The sequence below is a fragment of the Choristoneura fumiferana genome, chromosome 16 (assembly GCF_025370935.1).
Source record: "Choristoneura fumiferana chromosome 16, NRCan_CFum_1, whole genome shotgun sequence".
Classification (NCBI taxonomy): Eukaryota; Metazoa; Arthropoda; class Insecta; order Lepidoptera; family Tortricidae; genus Choristoneura; species Choristoneura fumiferana.
In genome coordinates, this window is record NC_133487.1 from 171,502 (window position 1) to 190,676 (window position 19,175).

Sequence of the window (19,175 nt, forward strand, 5' to 3'; positions counted from 1 at the left end):
TGAAATTTACCACGAGCTTTGCGGTGAAGGAAAACATCGTGAGGAAACCTGCACAAACCTGCGAAGCGTGCGTGCGAAGTTCCCAATCCGCACTGGGACCGCGTGGGAACTATGGCCCAAGCCCTCTTGTTCTGAGAGGAGGCCTGTGCCCAGCAGTGGGACGTATATAGGCTGGGATGATTTTTTATTTAACTTGCAATGTATACCTATATTGCCATCCACGAAGACGCGTGATTTTGTCAAAATTAGTCATTAATGACATTATAATAAGAACCACGGCACGCGACATCGTGAATGACTCTACCTATATGTCTCTATGTATGTGCGGGTCAAATCTTGCAAGCTGAATTCGATCCACTTCCAGTAGTCGTATTGACTTAAAATTTGACATGCTCATGTAAATCTGGTGACAATACAATAATCTGGTAGTGACATCCTGGTGGTCCGGCCAGGATCGTTTCTGCGGGACGGAACTCCTCAACCCTCAAATCTACATAATGGATAATGTAGCATTTAGTTTCCCTCTGGAGTAGGTTGGGCCAATTGTCAGAATGTCCAGGTGACAAAATTTCAAGAACGTAATGTCCAATTGTTAAATTGCCCAGTTGTCATTATATCCAATGGAATTATAGAGAAATTATATTTTAAGTTGTTATAAAATATTTTATATTGTTACAAATACCTAAATTTCAGGACTGACCATTGAACTTGGCACCCAATTAGTCTCACTTCTTTAGTCGTTAGTCAACAATCAAGACACTTATAATATCATAATATTGGACTTGGCTCTCATTTCACATTTATGTTTTTGATGGGATACTTATAAATATACAGGTTAGCTTATTTAGATGGATCAGAGACCGAATGATTCGGAGGACTTTTAGCGATAAGTAAAATTTCATTCGTAGTCGACGATATACCATCGAATCGATAGCTGATTGGGCAGCTAATTAGCTCTCAGAATATGAGGTTTTAGGTTTAGTCAAAATGAATGGCTTGGTTTTTCAGATATCGTCTCACTCGTAATAAGCGTCAGTGGGACGGGACGACACGAACTTCGAATTTCGGAGTAGCCCGCTGGTCGTAGACGTCGGGAGGAGTTAAAGTATTTTTATTTTTCTTTTACGAACGAGTTTGCTTCCCGAATTACTGTGTTTTTTATCATTTTTTTTATTAGGATTATCCAGTGTAACATGAAGTAAGAACATGAATAGTGTATTTACTGTAAATGGTGCATTTATTCAGTCAAAATATTGATCGCCACGGAGCCCACGGATGAGTCCACCGTGCCCTTCACAACACGACACGGCACGACCCAAACCGCGCCGGTACGGTGTAATATGTATTCATGTCAACGCAGCACCAGGCAACACCGTAACGTCAATGTCAGTTTATGTCATGTCAGTGTGCATATCAGTCAGTCGCTTTGTGTGCGCGCTGATTGTCATTGTCATTTTCACAAACAGAAAGAAAGCAAATAAACGCGAAGAAACCGGCGATTTGATTCAATTATCTAATTACTTGCGTCGCGTGCGGACGAATGCGCGCACGTATACCCGGTTATAAGGAAAATTACACTATCGGTGAGTTAAATCGCCGCCCCGGTCTGCTGCGTCATCCAGAATCTATACAAAAAAATTGATCGTTGATCGTTTTTATAATTTGTTGTTAGGTCGAGGCTGAGTCGTGACGATGGGCAAGCTCGCAATAGTTTTCCTGGCACTGGCCGCGACCTGCGTGGCGGGATTCCAGCGGTAAGTAGCTCCTTGTTTACCGAAGCGTCGCATGTTTTCAGGTGATATAATGACTTAGCAGTATTTGAAAGAAATTATATGCTACTACTACTGCTTCTCCAAACTGTTTTGTAATCAAAACTTTAATAAGGGACTAGATTTCTCATTAAGCGGGATATATTTTTTGTCTGTTTATTAAAGATATGTATTTTCCGAATTTCCGAAACAATGGAGCACCCCCTGAGAGTAAGAAACAAATGCGATTTTTTTTTCGAACACTTGCTGTTAGTCTCTGATGGCTTCTACAGCCAACCAGAGAGAGAGAGAGAGAGCGAGCTGCAATGTGGGCTGAAAGTTAGCATGATAAGGAGTCCTTGCTCCTATTGAGTTGACAACAGACTGAATGCTAGCTCATGCACAATTCAAGCATACATATTATCATTGTAAAGGTGTGACGGTGTGTGTGTGTGCAGGGTGCCGCTGTACCGCATGGAGTCGGTCCGCCGGCACCTGCACGCCGTGGGCACGGAGCTGGCGCCGGCGCGCCTGCGTCACGCGTCGCCGCGCGGGCCCGCGCCCGAGCCGCTCTCCAACTACCTTGATGTAAGAGACAGTTTCTTGATGACATCTCCATCTTTAATTTTTTATATTATTTATTTATAATGTATTGGGAGAGTTATACTAACTATATATAATTTGCGTTTAAATTGCTTTATAGTTAGTAAACGGATTAAATTTTTCAATATTTTTCATCATTGACTGCTGAAAAAAGCATGTATCATCGGAAAGTTGGAGGTTTTAGGTATTTATCTAATAAAAATATAAATAATTAAAAACTAAATATAATAAATTTTAAGGTTTGCCCTCCCTAGGATCCCATCATCAGATCTTGACTTGGTGACAATGGGACCACCTCAGAAGAGTACTCTTTTGAATAAAAAAAAGAATTTTGAAAATCGGTCCACAATTGACTGAGTAATCAATGAACATACATAAAAAAAATATACAAACATTGGAACATAGAACCTCCTCCTTTTTTAGTCGGATAAAATGCGGTGCTCTCTCCCTACAATGTGTCAATAGCCGCACGCAAAATTCCGGGCCCTAATAATGTATATTTGTTTAACATTACATCAACAACATAAGGGGCTGTTTCACCATCCATTGATTAGCGTTAACCGACGGTTAAATGTGATGCCGTCTCCATCTATTCGAACAAAACAAATAGAGACGGCATCACACCTAACCGCCAGTTAACACTAATCAATGGATGGTGAAACAGCCCCTTAAGGTAAAACTAACTGCTAAATTAATTTTAGAGCCATTCCTTGATGCCATTTTCTACAATATCATTTAATGAATGCATTCATTGTTTGTTAGCTTAAACATATTTCAATTATTTAAAGTCACCTCACCGTGGTTTGAATTCACTATTATCACAATATTTTTATTTTTTCAATGTCTGCAATCAATAGTTAAACAAAACTGGTATTGCATGTTTACATACATGCTTATCAATCCGTGCGAGGTAAACAGCTCGCCTGATAGTGATAAGGTGATAACCTCGCGCGACGTCGACGGTCGCCGGCGGCGCGACGCTCCGCTATGAATGCCAGAGCTATCAGTCTAATTGTCTGATTGGCAAAAATGTGCCAATGAACTGTAGATGACAATGCTTTTGATGCCTTGAGGTAGCTAGTGTTAGCAATGTTGTGTGTAAGAAAATGCTTTCCAATAGCAAAAAAATCATTGAAATGACTTTTTAAGTCTTGAAATCATTCTAGCTTAAATTTTTTTTTGCTGCTGCCTTCCAAATTATCTTGAATAAACCTTAGTTTATGGCTACCTATATTATTCTTTCTTGCATGTGTTCTGCATGATATGTGTTGCGTCAGCCCTCCTTCTCAGATAACACTGTTGTGCATATAATAAACATTTATATCTTAATATACTTAGGTACTAATCAGTCTTTAATTGTACATTATTCCTGTTTGAGTTCATATTTAAACAAGGATAAAGAGAAAACCGAAATACACATGTCTGTATGTTTTTATATTTGTTGCTTTCAACAAATCCATTTGCATACAATTATTTTTTCATTTGAACTGCAGAGCAAAGCATCTGCATTAGATTAGTTGTTGTTGTAGTACTGAAGGAATTCTGAAGAAAGTATTCAAAACAATTATTTCACTAATTATTTGCTTCTCTACTCTCTACCTGCTGCTTATGAATAAACTAATGTACTTTTGTGATTTATCAAGAAGTAAAATATAAATTGACTGCAAATGGCATGCTCGAGAAGGATATAGTCACTACAAAACTCAGAAGTTTATGTTACCATAGAATTTGAATAATTGTAAATTATCTTTAAAAAGATTAGTTTTAAAACTGTAGAAGAAAAAAAATCATAACATAAATTTACACAGTAAACTCTTTTTATATCTTGGGTACTTGAGTTGTCTTGGTCAGCTCGGTCGGCGCGAGTGTACCGAGAGGTACCGTGTCCGTGGCGGCCGCCGGGCTGACGCTAGCGCGCGTGTGTGTGTGTGTGTGCAGGCCCAGTACTACGGGCCCATCTCCATCGGGTCGCCGCCGCAGTCGTTCCGCGTGGTGTTCGACACGGGCTCCTCCAACCTGTGGGTGCCCTCCAAGAAGTGCCACTACACCAACATCGCCTGCCGTGAGTACCCCGCGCCCCTCGCCCCTCGCCCCGCACTCAATTACCGCAATAGACCTTTTGACTCCACCAATCAATGAGGGCTATCGCGTATGAATTCGCCGCTAGAGGCGCTAGTGTAGCGTGAGGTCTCCGAAATGTCTAATCTCATAGTTTTTGGGTGAGCTACGCGGGTTTATTTATAATTAGAATAATTTTGAGAATATTTTGCATTACCTGAAAATAATTATGGAAATTATGCGTTACGGGGCATTGAATGTCTGTGGTTTGAGACGGTTTTGTCTTTCGGAAACTTTTGCCCTCTCCCTCTTTTTTCCGAACAAAATATTTTTATGATACGGTTTTAAGGTGTATTAAATATGATTTTAATGTAAACTTTGATTTCACGCTCGTAATAACAGACTTTGAAAGCCACACTTAAAACCCTCACACAACAGTGGCGCCATCTACAAAGACAAAAAACGATAGCCCTCATTGACATGCTTTTCATGAGCTCTCAAAACGCGATTCGATGCCCTCTATATATTTTGTATGGCAATACTGATATTTGTGACGTCACTTGTTAACTAAATTAAGTGACTAACTTTTAGCTATTTTCAAAATCTTTCACAGTTAATTGAAAGTTAAAATAGTTTTATATTTGAATTTTGCAATTGTTTACTAATTAATAGCCTTAAAAAACCTACATTATTATGTTTGAAAAGAGACTGTTCAAAATTTGATTTTGTCCCTGCACTTGTTTACGAGTGCCCGCGCGAGGGACGTGAAATAAATACCTGTTCATCTGTATCGTAGACTTCCGAATGCATCTTTTAATAAAGTTACATTATTTCTAATACATATATCTGGTGTAGTGTACATGTTTAGCGATACGGGATCGTTGCCCGGCGTTGCGGCTTTACGGCCGTAGATAAGCCTGGCTATGGTTAACTGCAATAAAATAAATACACATTTAACTGATTACGTTAAATTAATATTTCATTAACGTCGCTACCGACCGTTTTATGGCCATCGATACAAAAAGCGTCTGCTATTTACTGACGCGCGCGCAGCTTCGGTAAAGTATGGCAATAAATTTACTTGCATTGTTTAAAACCTATTAATGTTACGAGTACAAGTAGGTAACTTCCTGCGTTACGTTCTAAATATTTGCTACAAGTATTCATTATGAGCAGTAAAATATATAAGGCGATAAAGCTGGGTTTCAGTGGGCACGCCAAGAGTGCGTCAAATAAACAGTGCAATACAATATTATTATTTTACTGTACAAAATTTTGAACGGTTGCATAGATTGTCCCCAAATCCTAAAACAAATCGGCTAAACGGTCCCCGGGCAGAATTCTCGAATAATTAACTTCCGGCCGTTCGCTTTAAGATCTTACCGAACTAATTTAGGATCTCATAGTATTCTCCATAGAATATGTCAAGAGCATAATAAAGTGTTTAAACAAACAAAAGTTGACCTCTTATCTATCTCATTGAATAAGTACAGAATGTTCCTCTATAAATATAGGAGTGGGGTTGGGAACTAGTTCTTGGTGCTAAATTTTCTGTTAGCTAAGTTCCTGAAATTGTATATAAGTAGCTAAGTAGTCGAATGACTTTATTCGCTTTAAGTATGCATTTCTTTTATTTTCCCAGTGTCAGGAAGTTCGTTTTATATAAATAGTGAGGCAGGAGCACGCTCGCCGTCGCTGCGCTCGGTTAACGAATTATTAATGTTATGCATGCATGATGTGTTTGCCTATAATTGGATAAACACTGTTATTACATTATGCAATAAGATTATATTGTAAGTTTTATAGTGTTGTATCTGTTTGCAAACCAAGAAATAAATATGTGGTATGAGTGAAAGTTCAATTTGTTTTTGCTGTTGCCTACATAATTATTAACTTTTCCATATAAAAAGTGAGAATTATATAGAATTGTAGTACTTTTGACGTTTGCGGTAATAGGTCCAGATTAGACGATCAGGTGTGGCAACGTTAGGTATAATGGATACATTTATTCGCAATCCGCAATAAAATAACAAAACATACACACTACACATAAACAATTTGAAGGTCAATCATTTTGTGCACTAAAGGGTGTGTTCTGTGTTGCAGTGCTGCACAACAAGTACGATAGCAGCAAGTCGTCCACGTACACGGCCAACGGCACGGAGTTCGCCATCCACTACGGCTCCGGCTCGCTGTCCGGGTTCCTCTCCACCGACACCGTCACCGTCAGTTTACTATACCTTTTCATCATCATCATCAGCCGGGAATAGTCCACTTAAATCGTCCTCATTCTCATACAGTCTACTGTTCTGATTCGCCAACATTCCTACATCGTCACTTTCCTATCTTGTCCGCTTTCTTACGTGGGCCACAGTACCAACTCGTCAACATTATTTTTTCGAATACAGTGCTAACACGTCAACATTCCAATTTAGACCACAGTGCCAACTCGTCAACATTATTGAATCGTTCATTATCCAGACTAATATAAATCTCTATAAATGATTATTGAAAAGGGGCTTTTTTCCAAATTACTCTCTCGGGATATTTTGCTATTTAAACGCTTAGATTGATCATCTCTGTGAGACAACGTCTGGTAAACGTGGACGAGTTGGCTCTGCTGAACAAGTAGTACTGTGGTCTATAAAAGAAAGTGGACGAGTTGGCACTGTGGTCGAAATAGGAATGTAGACAAAATGGGATATGGACGATATCAGAAAGTGGACGAGTTAGGATGTCGGATTCCATGGTGGTTCATTTAGTAGGACACCATAAATCACAGGAGGTGCGGGTTCGAATCCCGTCAGAAGATCCTGATATTTTATCGTTTTTAAATAATCTCCCCTAAGAGTGACGGAAGAAAGGGGAGGCCTTTGCCCAACATTGGGACATATTGCAGGTTACATAAAAAAAACTTACGATTTCGTCGAGCAAGTGTACTGCTAATAAAAAAATAATATACATTTTTTATTATATTAATCCGTTCGAGAAACATACTTGTATATTATTTTTGCAAAGGCAAATAAAAAATCACAGATATAATGACCATTGGAGAAGTTTTATCAAGAATGGTCCTATGACGTAGTGTAATTGAAGGGCCTATAAATAAAGGGAGTTCCTTTAGTTAGACTGAGCGTACATAAGTTTGTGGACGTCGCGTTTGTGTTTGGTAGGTGGGCGGCGTGACGGTGCGCGCGCAGACGTTCGCGGAGGCGCTGGCGGAGCCCGGCCTGGCCTTCGTCGCCGCCAAGTTCGACGGCATCCTCGGGATGGCCTTCAGCAGGTCAGTGACCCATCCCCCCCCTCCGCTAAACTGACTGGCTGGGGTGCTGGCGGCTGTCATCTCTATCTATCTACGGTCAACTAAACAAGTGATCTGGGTCATTATTCGAGCGTTCCATCCGCCTCATTTTCGTGGTCACATTTTTTTTAAAGGGCTGTAGAATTTGATGACATTTTCGATTATAAATGCTTGAATAATGAGTCCGTTTATACATTTTTAAACTTCCTTTTAAGTGAATTTGTCGCTCAAGTCGAACATTGTTTTATGACATGCAAACGGCCTTAGAGCGGTAGACCACATGTTTAGCTGATGGTGCTTTACTGGTCATAAGATTAGTCAGAGATTACCTTCTGTTGTTTTGATAATGATAGGAAGCGGCCACAAAAAGCGCGCGTTGTGTACAGACCGGTCGGTCGTCGGCCTTCGTCACTGACTGAATGGGAGCTGTCCTGCTGTCCTGTTCCGTCCGAACACGACTGCTACCGTGCGGTTGGTCTCGACTGCTCTAAGTCAGTCAGTGTATGGAGGCAATAACACGCGTGTGCTGCCAGTTAACTGATACACGGTTAGCATGCCGGCCGAGCATGAAGGCATACCTTAATATTTGAGGTACCTACAGTCGAACAAATTGAATCTTGACCCAAGGTGGAACTCTTGTGCTACTAATGTCATGTTGATATCTCGTACTGTTGTCTGGGAAATCATAGTGAAATTGATTATTAAAAGGTTCCACATGAGCCATAATAGAATATTTTCCTTGGTTGTTAGCTTAGCTACACAAAAGATCCCTACGGGTCGAAGTGTATCCGCAAGGACCCCTAACGATAAGATAAGATAGCTTAGCTAAGTGTTAATAATGTGCTAGGTAATATAATGTATATATGTATGTGTTTGCGGCAGCATCTCCGTGGAGCACGTGCCGCCGGTGTTCGACAACATGGTGGCGCAGCAGCAGGTGGCGCCGGTCTTCTCCTTCTACCTCAACAGGTGACAGTAACAAACAGCCCTCACCTATAAACAGTTATTTGTTATGTATGACACAACTCAATCGCTTAAACTGTTCCTTTATTTCAAAGAATCTTTAATTGCTGAGATATATTTTTTAATTTTAATTTCGTTTAGAGCATGTTTTCCCAAGTTTTATTTCGCCGAGCCACCCCGAATTAAAAATAATATTTTAATGTCGCCCTTAAGTTAAGTTCGGAACAGTTAGTTTATCTACGCTACCTATTACGACCCCCTGACATTTCTCTTCGCCCCCCTTGGGGGGCGTGCCACCTCGGTTGGGAAATCCTGATTTAACAACTTAAATAATGCGTTTTTTATTAGAGTTATATCTTGAAATAATTGTGAAGTACTTATCCAGTTAACTTTGTAAATGTCTGAGTGTATTTTGGTCGAGAATGTAACATAGCAGCGCTGCGTGTGCGCAGGGACCCGGCGGCGGCGGTGGGCGGCGAGATGATCCTGGGCGGGTCGGACCCGGCGCACTACCGCGGGAACTTCACGTACGTGCCCGTGGACCGCGCCGCCTACTGGCAGTTCCGCGTCGGCGGCATCTCCGTCGCCGGCGCCGACCACGCCTTCTGCGCTAACGTGAGTGCTCCGCTACTACTTCTAGAACCCTCGAGGGAGCCAAAAACAGTTCAGGCCTCTAAAGCGAAAAAAGACTACCCCAGAAATAAAATTGAAAATTTGATAACCGTAGAAATCCTAACGCCATCTAGTAAGCACATATAGCAACTCCAACCGTGTTCTACATCGCGCTATCAAAGTTTCACAACTCGGACGCTTGACAACTACCGACGCTCGTCCTTCGGACTTCGGTCCCTCCCCCCCCCCCTGGCATAACACCTGCCTGCAGAGAGATCTCTCTATTGGAGCGTCTCCCCCCACACTACTAAGTTTGTAAATGCAAAAGTTCACGATATTTTTCGCCTGTCAAGAAACCTTCGTTACATCCGACGATTGACATCAATTTGTATAAACCCGAACTAAGCAAAGCTTCTACTATGGTGTACTAGATAATAGATGAACATGGTTATATATATGTATAGGTATATATATAATGGTTATTTATACACAAACTATCGTATTTGACTGGGGATCAAACCCCGGGCACCAAGCTTCGTAGTCCAACCTGACTAACCGGTACTAGGCTCTAGACACAGTGGACACATATTTAGAGTCATTTCATACAATCGCTACTTGCTGCAGTTTGCAATCTGCAGTTGCCTTTGGAATTTTTAAGAATGATTTCAAAGGGGATGCATAATTCACAAGACCTTTTGCTGACGTGTTCAATTACCGCTAGAGCTGTGCTGAACGACGATAGGCAAATCGAAGCGTTTCTATTGGTTCATGACACATTGGTGATAAAGGTTTGTTGTGTCGGTGTGTGTCAGGGGTGCGAGGCCATCGCGGACACGGGCACGTCCCTGATCGGCGGCCCGCTGGCCGAGGTGCAGGCGCTGAACAAGGCGCTGGGCGCGACGCCGCTCGCCTTCGGCCAGTACTCCATCGACTGCTCGCTCATCCCGCGCCTGCCGCGCGTCACCTTCACCATCGCCGGGGTCGACTTCCCGCTCGACGGGGCCGACTACGTGCTGCGCGTGAGTACACACACACGCACACACACACACACACACACACACGGCACGCGTTACTTTCTTGTTGACTTAACATCATAAGTCATAAAAAACTCATTGCACGATTTTTTTCTCGCATTACATTTATGCAGACGTGACACACTATTTCCATTTTGGCGCCAAATCGTATGACAAATGAATGAAATACATACTTACTAAAAAATATTGGCAAACTTCAATTTGCAAAATTTAAACTTATGTTTTATTGTATTGTTTACAAGTAACCAAACTTGTTGGATTGTAATTGGTTCAATTTCTCAAACAAATTCTATAATAAAGATCTGTCATATGGCCATTTGCTGAAAAAATGTAATGTAACGAAATTACAATTGTTTTCACCACTTCTTTAAGAGTTTTTTTTTCATCAAAATAGAAAGAGATAGTAAACTCGATCGCGGGCGTCCGATACGTGCTCGGGTTCAAGCTTGACAGTTCCATACAAACTACTTGTATGTAAACTGTAGTAGTGTCTCAAAACCTACGTGACGACTTCATTGTCCGTGACCCGTTCATCCAGTGATTCATCATTATCATCATATTCACCCATTCAGTTTAATTTACTTACTACAGAGGCCATATTCTCTAACGCACTCGAAACAACAATCGCTTTGACCATTTCTTTCTGGCAAACGCGGACGAGTAGAAAGAGACGGTAAATGCGATCGCGAGCGCCTAGCGCCTTCCTAAACGCTTGGATTGTGTTGTGTTACTGTACACTGCATGTCGGGTGATGGTTGGAGCGTTGGCGTTTCTCATTGACCGCACTAACTACCTGGCAGGTGTCGCAGATGGGCAAGACGGTCTGCCTGTCGGGCTTCATGGGGCTGGACGTGCCGCCGCCCGCCGGCCCGCTCTGGATCCTCGGCGACGTGTTCATCGGCCGCTACTACACCGAGTTCGACGTCGCCAACAAGCGCCTCGGGTTCGCGCCCGCCGTCTAAACCGCCGCCCCCCGCTGCCTCCTGCCCCCTGCTGCCTGCTCCCTACTCCACATGTCCTTGCCTATCTGAGGCTTCGCGCTGCGATTAAACGCAAACGGTTGTACCGCGCCATCTCCTTCTCAAGTCATACCCAGAAGAGGGACGGCGCGCTAAACCGCTCGCGTTTGATCGCAGTCCGTGCTGAGACGCGGCATGCTTGTTGCAACTGTACCTTCCACAAACACCGCCACGTTTTTAAATGTAAAGTAACTTATAGGGTGCTAGGATACGATTTTTTTTTAATGTAGAGTGGAATTGAAAACAACAATTCTTTATTTTGTGCTGTGCTCAGACCAAAGACAACATAAACAGATGATAAAATTAACAACAGAAAACATCAGTTTGAACTTTGATTTGCTAACTTATCACGGTTACAGCGAGACCAAGGAGTTGGAAGTAAAGTAGTAAAGGCTGGCTGAATTGTTAACGAGTTGGTGACAAGTTGAATTATTGTTTCGCGGGAGACGGCAGCTTTCTAAACTTAGTAAATTTTTATCATTCTTATATTCTTGTCTCCGGCCTGAAGTAGATGATCAAGTTCAGTTCAGTTAACTAAAGCGGCAATTACACTGAATTGTTCGCCGCATGCTGCATGCGGCGACCGCAAAAGTGTAAAGAATACGGTAGTCGGCCGCTGCCACCGCTTATATGGCCGCCGCAGTAGACGGACAGACTAACGTAAAGACGACGCATTAGGTGAACGACGCAGTGTAATTGCCGCTTAATTAGGCATCTCACTTGATAAGGTATATGGTATTTGCATGTCGTAATGGAAGAAAGTTGTGTATTTGAAAGCCAGGTCTGTTATACGGAAGGTTTCTAATTGTGAAAAGCTAGCGCTGCGGCACGCCGAGACGCCTGCACTGTGCTCTCGTTAGGACGCTGCTAGCAATGTCTTGGACAACATGTACGCTTCGGCTTGGATTCCATAATAGAGCAATTTTTTTTAGTGAGAAGACTGTTCAGAGCTTTCTCATGACGTAGCAGGAATAAAAATGTTTAGTCAATGGCAGTTAGCGACTGAACTTAATTAATTATGTATTTGTGGAATCTGTTGTAGCTCTATGTACATCAATAAACATATAAACACGGAATTTGCTAGGCTAGGAAAGGATAGGGTTTGCTTTTATAGATTTAGAATACGTCTGAGCAATTTTATTCAATTTGTTCTCTGTGACAGTTATATGGATATTAAATTATACATAATATATTGTTTTTGCCGTAACGATATAACTCGAGCTGGCCATGACACCCAGTATCTCACAAATCAGTAGGTAGATTCCTTTTTTATTTTTTAATACATCTACGAAATAAATATTTTGATTATGTTAAATCGATCTTTTATTTATTAAAATCGTTATAAACTACACCACAAAACCATGATCATGTATCGTCGCTGTCGCTGTCGCTACGGCGCGGCGGCGGCCCGGCCTCCGCGGCCAACTTATCTAGTAATGTCTACGAGGTATCTACAGCGAGCGATTTCCGCGTGTCAGTAAATAAAATAGTTAATTTCACTCCAATTCATTATGTACATATTATTTACAGTATGTATATCGCGCGCGGCGCCGGAGTCCCGCACTATCCAATAGTAATACTCCATCGAACTAAAATATATTTATTATTAAATTAACGATCAATCAAAACCATCGCCAGCGAGCTCGCCGACAGTTAAATAACGAATTCATCTAGTACACATGATCACTTCACACGGGCGTCGGTCTTACTCATTCATTAAATAATTGCTTACGTAGAAATACATTGTCTATGATAAACAGTGCGGTGCGCGGCGGGCGGCGGCGGCGCCGGGCCGCTACGCGAGCCCCAGCTTGTGCTTCTTGCGCGCCTTTTTGACGTAGGCCTCCACCAGCGCCTGGATCTTGGACGGGTTGATCTCGCCGCTCTTGTTGTGGCAGATCTGCAAACATTTTACCACATTCAGATTGCCCGAATATAAATTAAAAATGTGTCGCTAAGCGCAAAACTCGCGAACGGCTGGACCGATTTCGCTAATTCCTTTTTTGTTGCGCGCTACACTCTTAACCAGTGGCAGCGTTTTTTTGCTTTGTAGCGAATACTGCCTGTGAACAGAGAACCCGATCGTCTGTCGGGTGCTCGGCACTGAACGTGTCAATTTGACTATCCCTAAATAAAGATTTATTTTCACCCCAAATTACAAGGCAGAGATAGGAAATATATGATTGGTTTTTTGGAGTCTTTTTGTATTTTTTATTTCAACTCCAAATTTGTTACTTTTACGGGTATCCCGTGAAACCATATCGAAAATACGAACTGAGACATGGATGCACAGAAAAACCAGAAAAAGAGACCAGCACTGGGACTAAAAAACTCCAAAAAACCAATCATAATTTGATTGCTTATTAGCGACATCTCTTGTCTGGGTGAGCGGTTGGTTCTGAAAGAGTGTGACGTCTGTCGACGCTACATAGATGTCGCTAGTGCTGCTGCTTAAGTAGCATAGTAGAAATAAGCAATATATGCTTAGGAAAAATTCTTGTTTAGATTCCTGTCCAGCAGTGGTGTAGGGGTTATAGCACGCAGCACGGATTGCTGAGGACCTGGGTTCGATTCCCAGTGCTGGTCTTTTTTTCTGGTTTTTCTGTGCATCCATGTCTCAGTTTGTATTTTCGATATAGGAAATATAGTTAGACACGCCTTCAAAATATAGGTAGTGCCACTAGAGTTGAGGTCACGCACACAAGAACATGTCATGTGATGACAGCAGGATTTTGACATTAAGTCATTCATTCACCTTTGTGTGTAAATGATTCGCTCAAGTGTCGTGGCACTACCTATATGTAAGCGAGTGGTGTGCTGGTGGGCCGGTCGGCCGGTGTGGGTACCTTGGGCACGGCGCGCCGCAGGATGTCCTTGTAGTCCTCTTTGGAGACTCGTTTCCTGGTGTAGTGGGGCTTGAGCACCAGCTTGACCTCCTCCACAACGCGCTCCTGCCGGTTCAGCTTCTTCAGGAACTGCCGCAGACCACACGACACACACGTTACAAAAATGTTATAAATTGGCAACATTATACCCAAACAGCAGAAGGGGCCTAAATCGACTGGTCGAAAATTGTTTTGCATACAATTTTTTCGCAACATAATTTTTTGCACAACAACGTTTCGTCGAAAGATTGAAATGTCGATTATTTTTCATAACATTTATTGGTCAAAAAATTGTTTAGTATAACTTTTGTATGGTACAAAATTGATTTGTCGAATGTATCATAGGTTAAAATTCTTATTCCAATGCCACTAATTTTATGTCTGGAAATTAAAAACAACTCTGAAGCGAAGTCGACCGCAGAGCTAAAAGTTGCGCCTTGACATAATACTAACCAAACCTATAGTTGAGCAATCATGTTACCTGGGTATTCTATATTGCGGGGGCTCCGCACCGCACCCTGATCCGCCTATCCAAGTATCATACATTCATTCTTTTATCTTCAAAAACCTTAAATACTGTCGGTATTTTAATTTTAGGACATTGAATATTAGACTAAATAATAAATAGATCTAACAATATTATGGATTTAGCATTTTAGTAATTAAAATTTTAGACTAAATAATTTTAGACCAAAAGTGCTTTAGGAAAAAAAAATATGCAAAAAAAGAAATATGTCATATACATCATCGACATCATCGTCTTAGCAACCCCTCCAATCGTTTTAAAATACCTATCCAACGATACCCCACACTATAGGGTCGGTCGAGAAAAAAAAAATCACCCCCACTTTACGTCTATGGGAAGTACCCTAAAATTTTTTTTTTGTTTCATTTATACCACTTTCGGCGTGATTGATATGTATATTCATGTCAAATTACAGCTTTCTAGTACTAACGGTTTCTGAGCTTAGCCGCGGACGGACAGACATGGCAGTCCTAGTTAACTATGGAACCCAAATTATAGGTCTTGACTGGACAATCTAGATTGTTATGTTTAGGTAAAATAGGTCTAGGTTATGTTGATACTGCGTCAGGGGTGAAGGCCCAAATTACACAGATATAGGAGCTCCGCCCAGTGGAACTCTATTGACTTTCTCACGTTATATCGTATATATAACTATAACGTAGGATAAACGTCGTTAGGATTTTTTTGTACTAGCCGCTTGTACATTACTAAATACATTAGCCATTTTAAACGTGGATCAACTGAACTTCGGACATGTATCTTTAGGAAATTTGTACATTGTGAATTTTGATTTTAGCAGTATTGTCTTTAGGAATATCATACTTAGAAATTTTGCTACGGAATCTTTTATGGAGTGTCAGATAATTTTGTGAAACTTTGTTTCAAATAATAACATAAAAGAGAGGAACGGTGTCGAGACCCTTCTGTTCCGTGGGGTACTAGCGCTTTAAACTTTTTAAAGAAATTTCGAAAAGATCAGTAGACATCACAGGTGACCGAAGAGCTGGCAGCTTCCTCGGACAAAGAATTAGCCTAGCTATTCAGAGGAAACGCTGCCAGTATCTTCGGGACCTTGCCTAAGGAGTACTCTTTATGTAATTTGTTTTAGTTTTAGGTTATTTTTATTTTATGTAAGTTTTTTATTTTAAGTAGGTAAGTTTATTAAGTATAGGACTGTTTTTAATTGAATACATTTAAAGAGAGGAACTAAAATAAACCAAATAAATCAATTCTATTCATCTGCGGCAACATATTATGCATTTGCGGCACGATGGTGGAGAGCAGCGGGCACCAAGCACGCTGTGACTTGTTGTCACTGTGCGGGGAGATTTCCGCGGCATCACGCTCTGAATGATATCGTCCGCAGGGCTCTGGTGTCAGCTGGCGTCCCTTGCGTGTTGGAGCCTCCTGGTCTTAGCCAATCAGATGGCAAAAGACCTGATGGCTTGATTTGAAAGGGAAAGTGATTGCTCTGGGACGCCACGTGCGTAAGTACTTTTGCTTACGGTAAAATATATGGATGCGAATGATCCTGATTGGTATAAAAAAATGCGTAGATGCGTGTTGCGAAAAGAAAGAGTAGAAATTAATCGTGTGAGAAAATTATCTATTGGTCGCAAATAAAGAAAATGGGGAAAAACGCGAATGGGAATTAATGCGAACGGGAATTTAAATATCGGGGAAAAAATTATTGGGTAATTGATCTATACTGTCTTTTTAATGAAGTGGGGCGCCGTCTTGACATGTGAAATGTATGTATATTCTATTCTAAAATAAAATTTTGTTATTTTCAAGATTGCTTCCATATCAAAAACATTTTCCAAAATCATTGCCTAAAAATTGGCAAGTAAAATTAGGATATATCTCAAATATTGCAAGTTACGAAGCACGAGCGCGCGTGTGTATATGTGTATAAGGGTGTAGCATGACCGACCTTGCTCTTGACTTGCATCTCGACGGCGGAGCTCGGCAGCTCGTCCAGGATCTTGAGGCTGTCGTCGTCCAGTCGCACGCCCACTTGCGTCTTGCCTGTCCGCACACAAAACACGACACCATTAACATACGAGCCGATATGCGAGAACGAACAGAACACCTTGACTACAAGGAGGGACGGTCACCTTTCTTCCGGTTGAACTTGACGGGCACCTTGGCGGCGGCGTGCGGCTTGGTGCGGCGGCGCGGCTTGGCGGCGAACAGCGAGTCGAAGGCGTCGCGCTTCTGCGCGTGCGCCGGCGGCGAGAACAGGTCGCCGAAGTCGCTGGAGCCCGGCGAGTAGGGCGAGTCGCCGCCGTCGTCGCGCCGCGGCAGCGGCAGCAGCGCGATCTTGGTGGCCTGCATCGGCTTGATCGGGTTGGACTTGATCGGGCTCGGCTTGGCCAGGAACAGCTTGGGCTGCGCGCGCGGCGCCTCGGGCAGCGAGACGCGCGCGCGGGGGCGTGCGCGGGGCGGGCGCGGGCGCGGCGGCGGGCGCGGGCGCGGGCGTGGCGGGCGGCGCGGGCGCGGCGGGCGGCGGCGGCGGGTCGGGCGCCTCGTCGCGCGTGGACTGCAGCAGCGCCATGACCTTCTCGATGGGCTCGAGCGGGCGGCGCGCCAGCACGTCGTCGGCCGACATGTTGGTGCGCTGCGCCGCCTCCAGCGTCATGCTGGGCGGCTCGGGCGAGGCGGCGCGCGCCGCGGACGACGGCGACAGGGACGGCGAGCGCGTCGGCTCGAACGGGTCGTACGCGTCGGGCGAGTCGGGCGCGGGCGGCGTGGCCGGCCCCGGCCCCGGCCCGGCGCCGCCTCCGAGGGCTCCTCCTCGCGCAGCGGGTTGGGCGCGCGCGGCGCCGCGCCGGGCTTGGCGGCAGCGCGAACTTGACGGGCGCGGCGCGCGGCGGCGGCCGGCTCGGGCGGCGTCTTGGGCCCGACGGCGAAGGCGGGCGCCGGGTCGGGCGCGGGCGGCGCGGGCGCGGCGGCTCGCCGTGGTCGCTGTCGCTGAGCACGATCACGTTCTTGGGCGAGGGCGTCAGCTCGCGGAAGGGCGAGCGCTCCAGGTCGATGATGGCGACCGGCTTGGCGGCGGCGTCTGTGGGGCGGGCGCGGCGCGGCGGCGGCGGCGCCCCTTGTCGCGGCGCGCGTGCTTGCGGCGCTCGGGCGGCGCGGCGGCCCGCTGCTGCTCCGCGAAGCTGACGCTGACGAGGATGTTGTCTCCGGAGGTGAACACCTCCTTGCTGGGCGCCGCCTGGTCCTTGCCGCGCTTGTGGCGCGGGCGGCGCGGGAGGGGCGCGCGCGGGCGGCGGCGGCGTGCGGCGGCGTGCGCGGCGACAGCAGCCGCGAGTCCACGGACAGCGGCGACCAGGCGCGGGGGGCCGCGGGCGCGGGCGCGGGCGACGCGGACGGCGAGCGGCTGGGGCTGCGCCGCTTGCGCTTGCGCTTGGGCGTCTTGCGGCGGTCGGCGCGGCGGCGCGGGGCGGGGGCGGGGGCGGGGGCGGGCGCGGCGCGGCGGGCGGCGAGGAGCGGGCGCGCTTCTTCTTCTTGGCGGGCTTGGCGGCTTGGGGCTGCGCGCGGCGCTGCGGCGGCGCTTGCGGCGCGGGGAGGGCTCGCGGCGCGGCGGGCGCGGGAGGCGGAGGGGCGGCGCTTGCGGCGGCGCGGCGGGGAGGCGCGCGGGGAGGGCGTGCGCTCGCGGGGGAGGGCGGCGCGAGCGCGGGCGCGCGCGGCGCAGGCGGGGGACACGTCGCGGCCGAACGGGTCCTTGTACTTGCGCTTCTCGGTGACGACGCTGCGCACGTCGTAGCGCTCCAGGTCCTTGCGCTTGTCGCGGCGGCGCGGGGAGCGCGGGGAGCGCGGGGAGCGGGCGAGGCGGGCGAGGCGGACGCGGAGCGGCGGCGGCGCTCCTTGTCGCGGTAGGCGCGCTCGCGGCCCTGCTTGCTGAGCTTTGGAAGGCCGGAGCGTCCTTCTTGGTCTTGTCGCGCTTGGCGGGCTTCTTGCGGCGGCGCTCGTCGGCGCGCGGCGGCGAGTCGCTGAACACGCCCGCGCGCCTCGTCCTCCGACACGGGCTCCGTGCCCAGCGGCGCGGGCGGCGAGGCGCGGGGCGAGGCGCGGGGCGAGGCGCGGGGCGACGGCGGCGGCGACTCCCGCGCGTGGTGCTCGTCCAGGCAGGGCGTGTACGAGCGCTCGTCCTCGTCTCGCTGATGGACTCGGTCATCTTCTCGGTCGCGGCGCCCCCCGCTCCTCCCCCCCGGCCGCCAACGCCAGCTCGGGCTCGGGCTCCGACTCGTCGTACTGCGGGACTCGCTGCCCGGAGACGCGGTCAGTCCGTTCAGCTTCTCCGTCTCCTCCGGTGCTTTGCCGTCAGGCTCGTCATCGCCGGGTTCGTCGTCACCGAGTTCGTCGTCGCCGGATTCGTCATCACCGGGTCGGTCGTCGTCGGCCGCGTTCTTCTTCCGGC

General features: G+C 46.0%; 1 protein-coding gene across 2 annotated transcripts; it reads left to right on the forward strand.

Annotated features, from left to right (window-relative positions):
* Positions 1–1,401: 1,401 nt before the first annotated feature.
* Positions 1,402–12,653, forward strand: LOC141436398 (lysosomal aspartic protease-like). 2 transcript variants are annotated; one of them, XM_074099351.1, is made up of 10 exons: positions 1,402–1,583; positions 1,673–1,754; positions 2,207–2,336; positions 4,290–4,413; positions 6,516–6,634; positions 7,583–7,692; positions 8,593–8,679; positions 9,126–9,288; positions 10,098–10,304; positions 11,120–12,653. In XM_074099351.1, the coding sequence occupies exons 2-10, from the start codon at positions 1,693–1,695 to the stop codon at positions 11,279–11,281; spliced, it is 1,164 nt and encodes a 387-aa protein (XP_073955452.1). In that variant the 5' UTR covers positions 1,402–1,583; positions 1,673–1,692; the 3' UTR covers positions 11,282–12,653. The 2 variants fall into 2 exon arrangements, with proteins under 2 accessions (XP_073955452.1, XP_073955453.1); XM_074099352.1 differs by having other exon boundaries at positions 11,129–12,653.
* Positions 12,654–19,175: the final 6,522 nt, after the last annotated feature.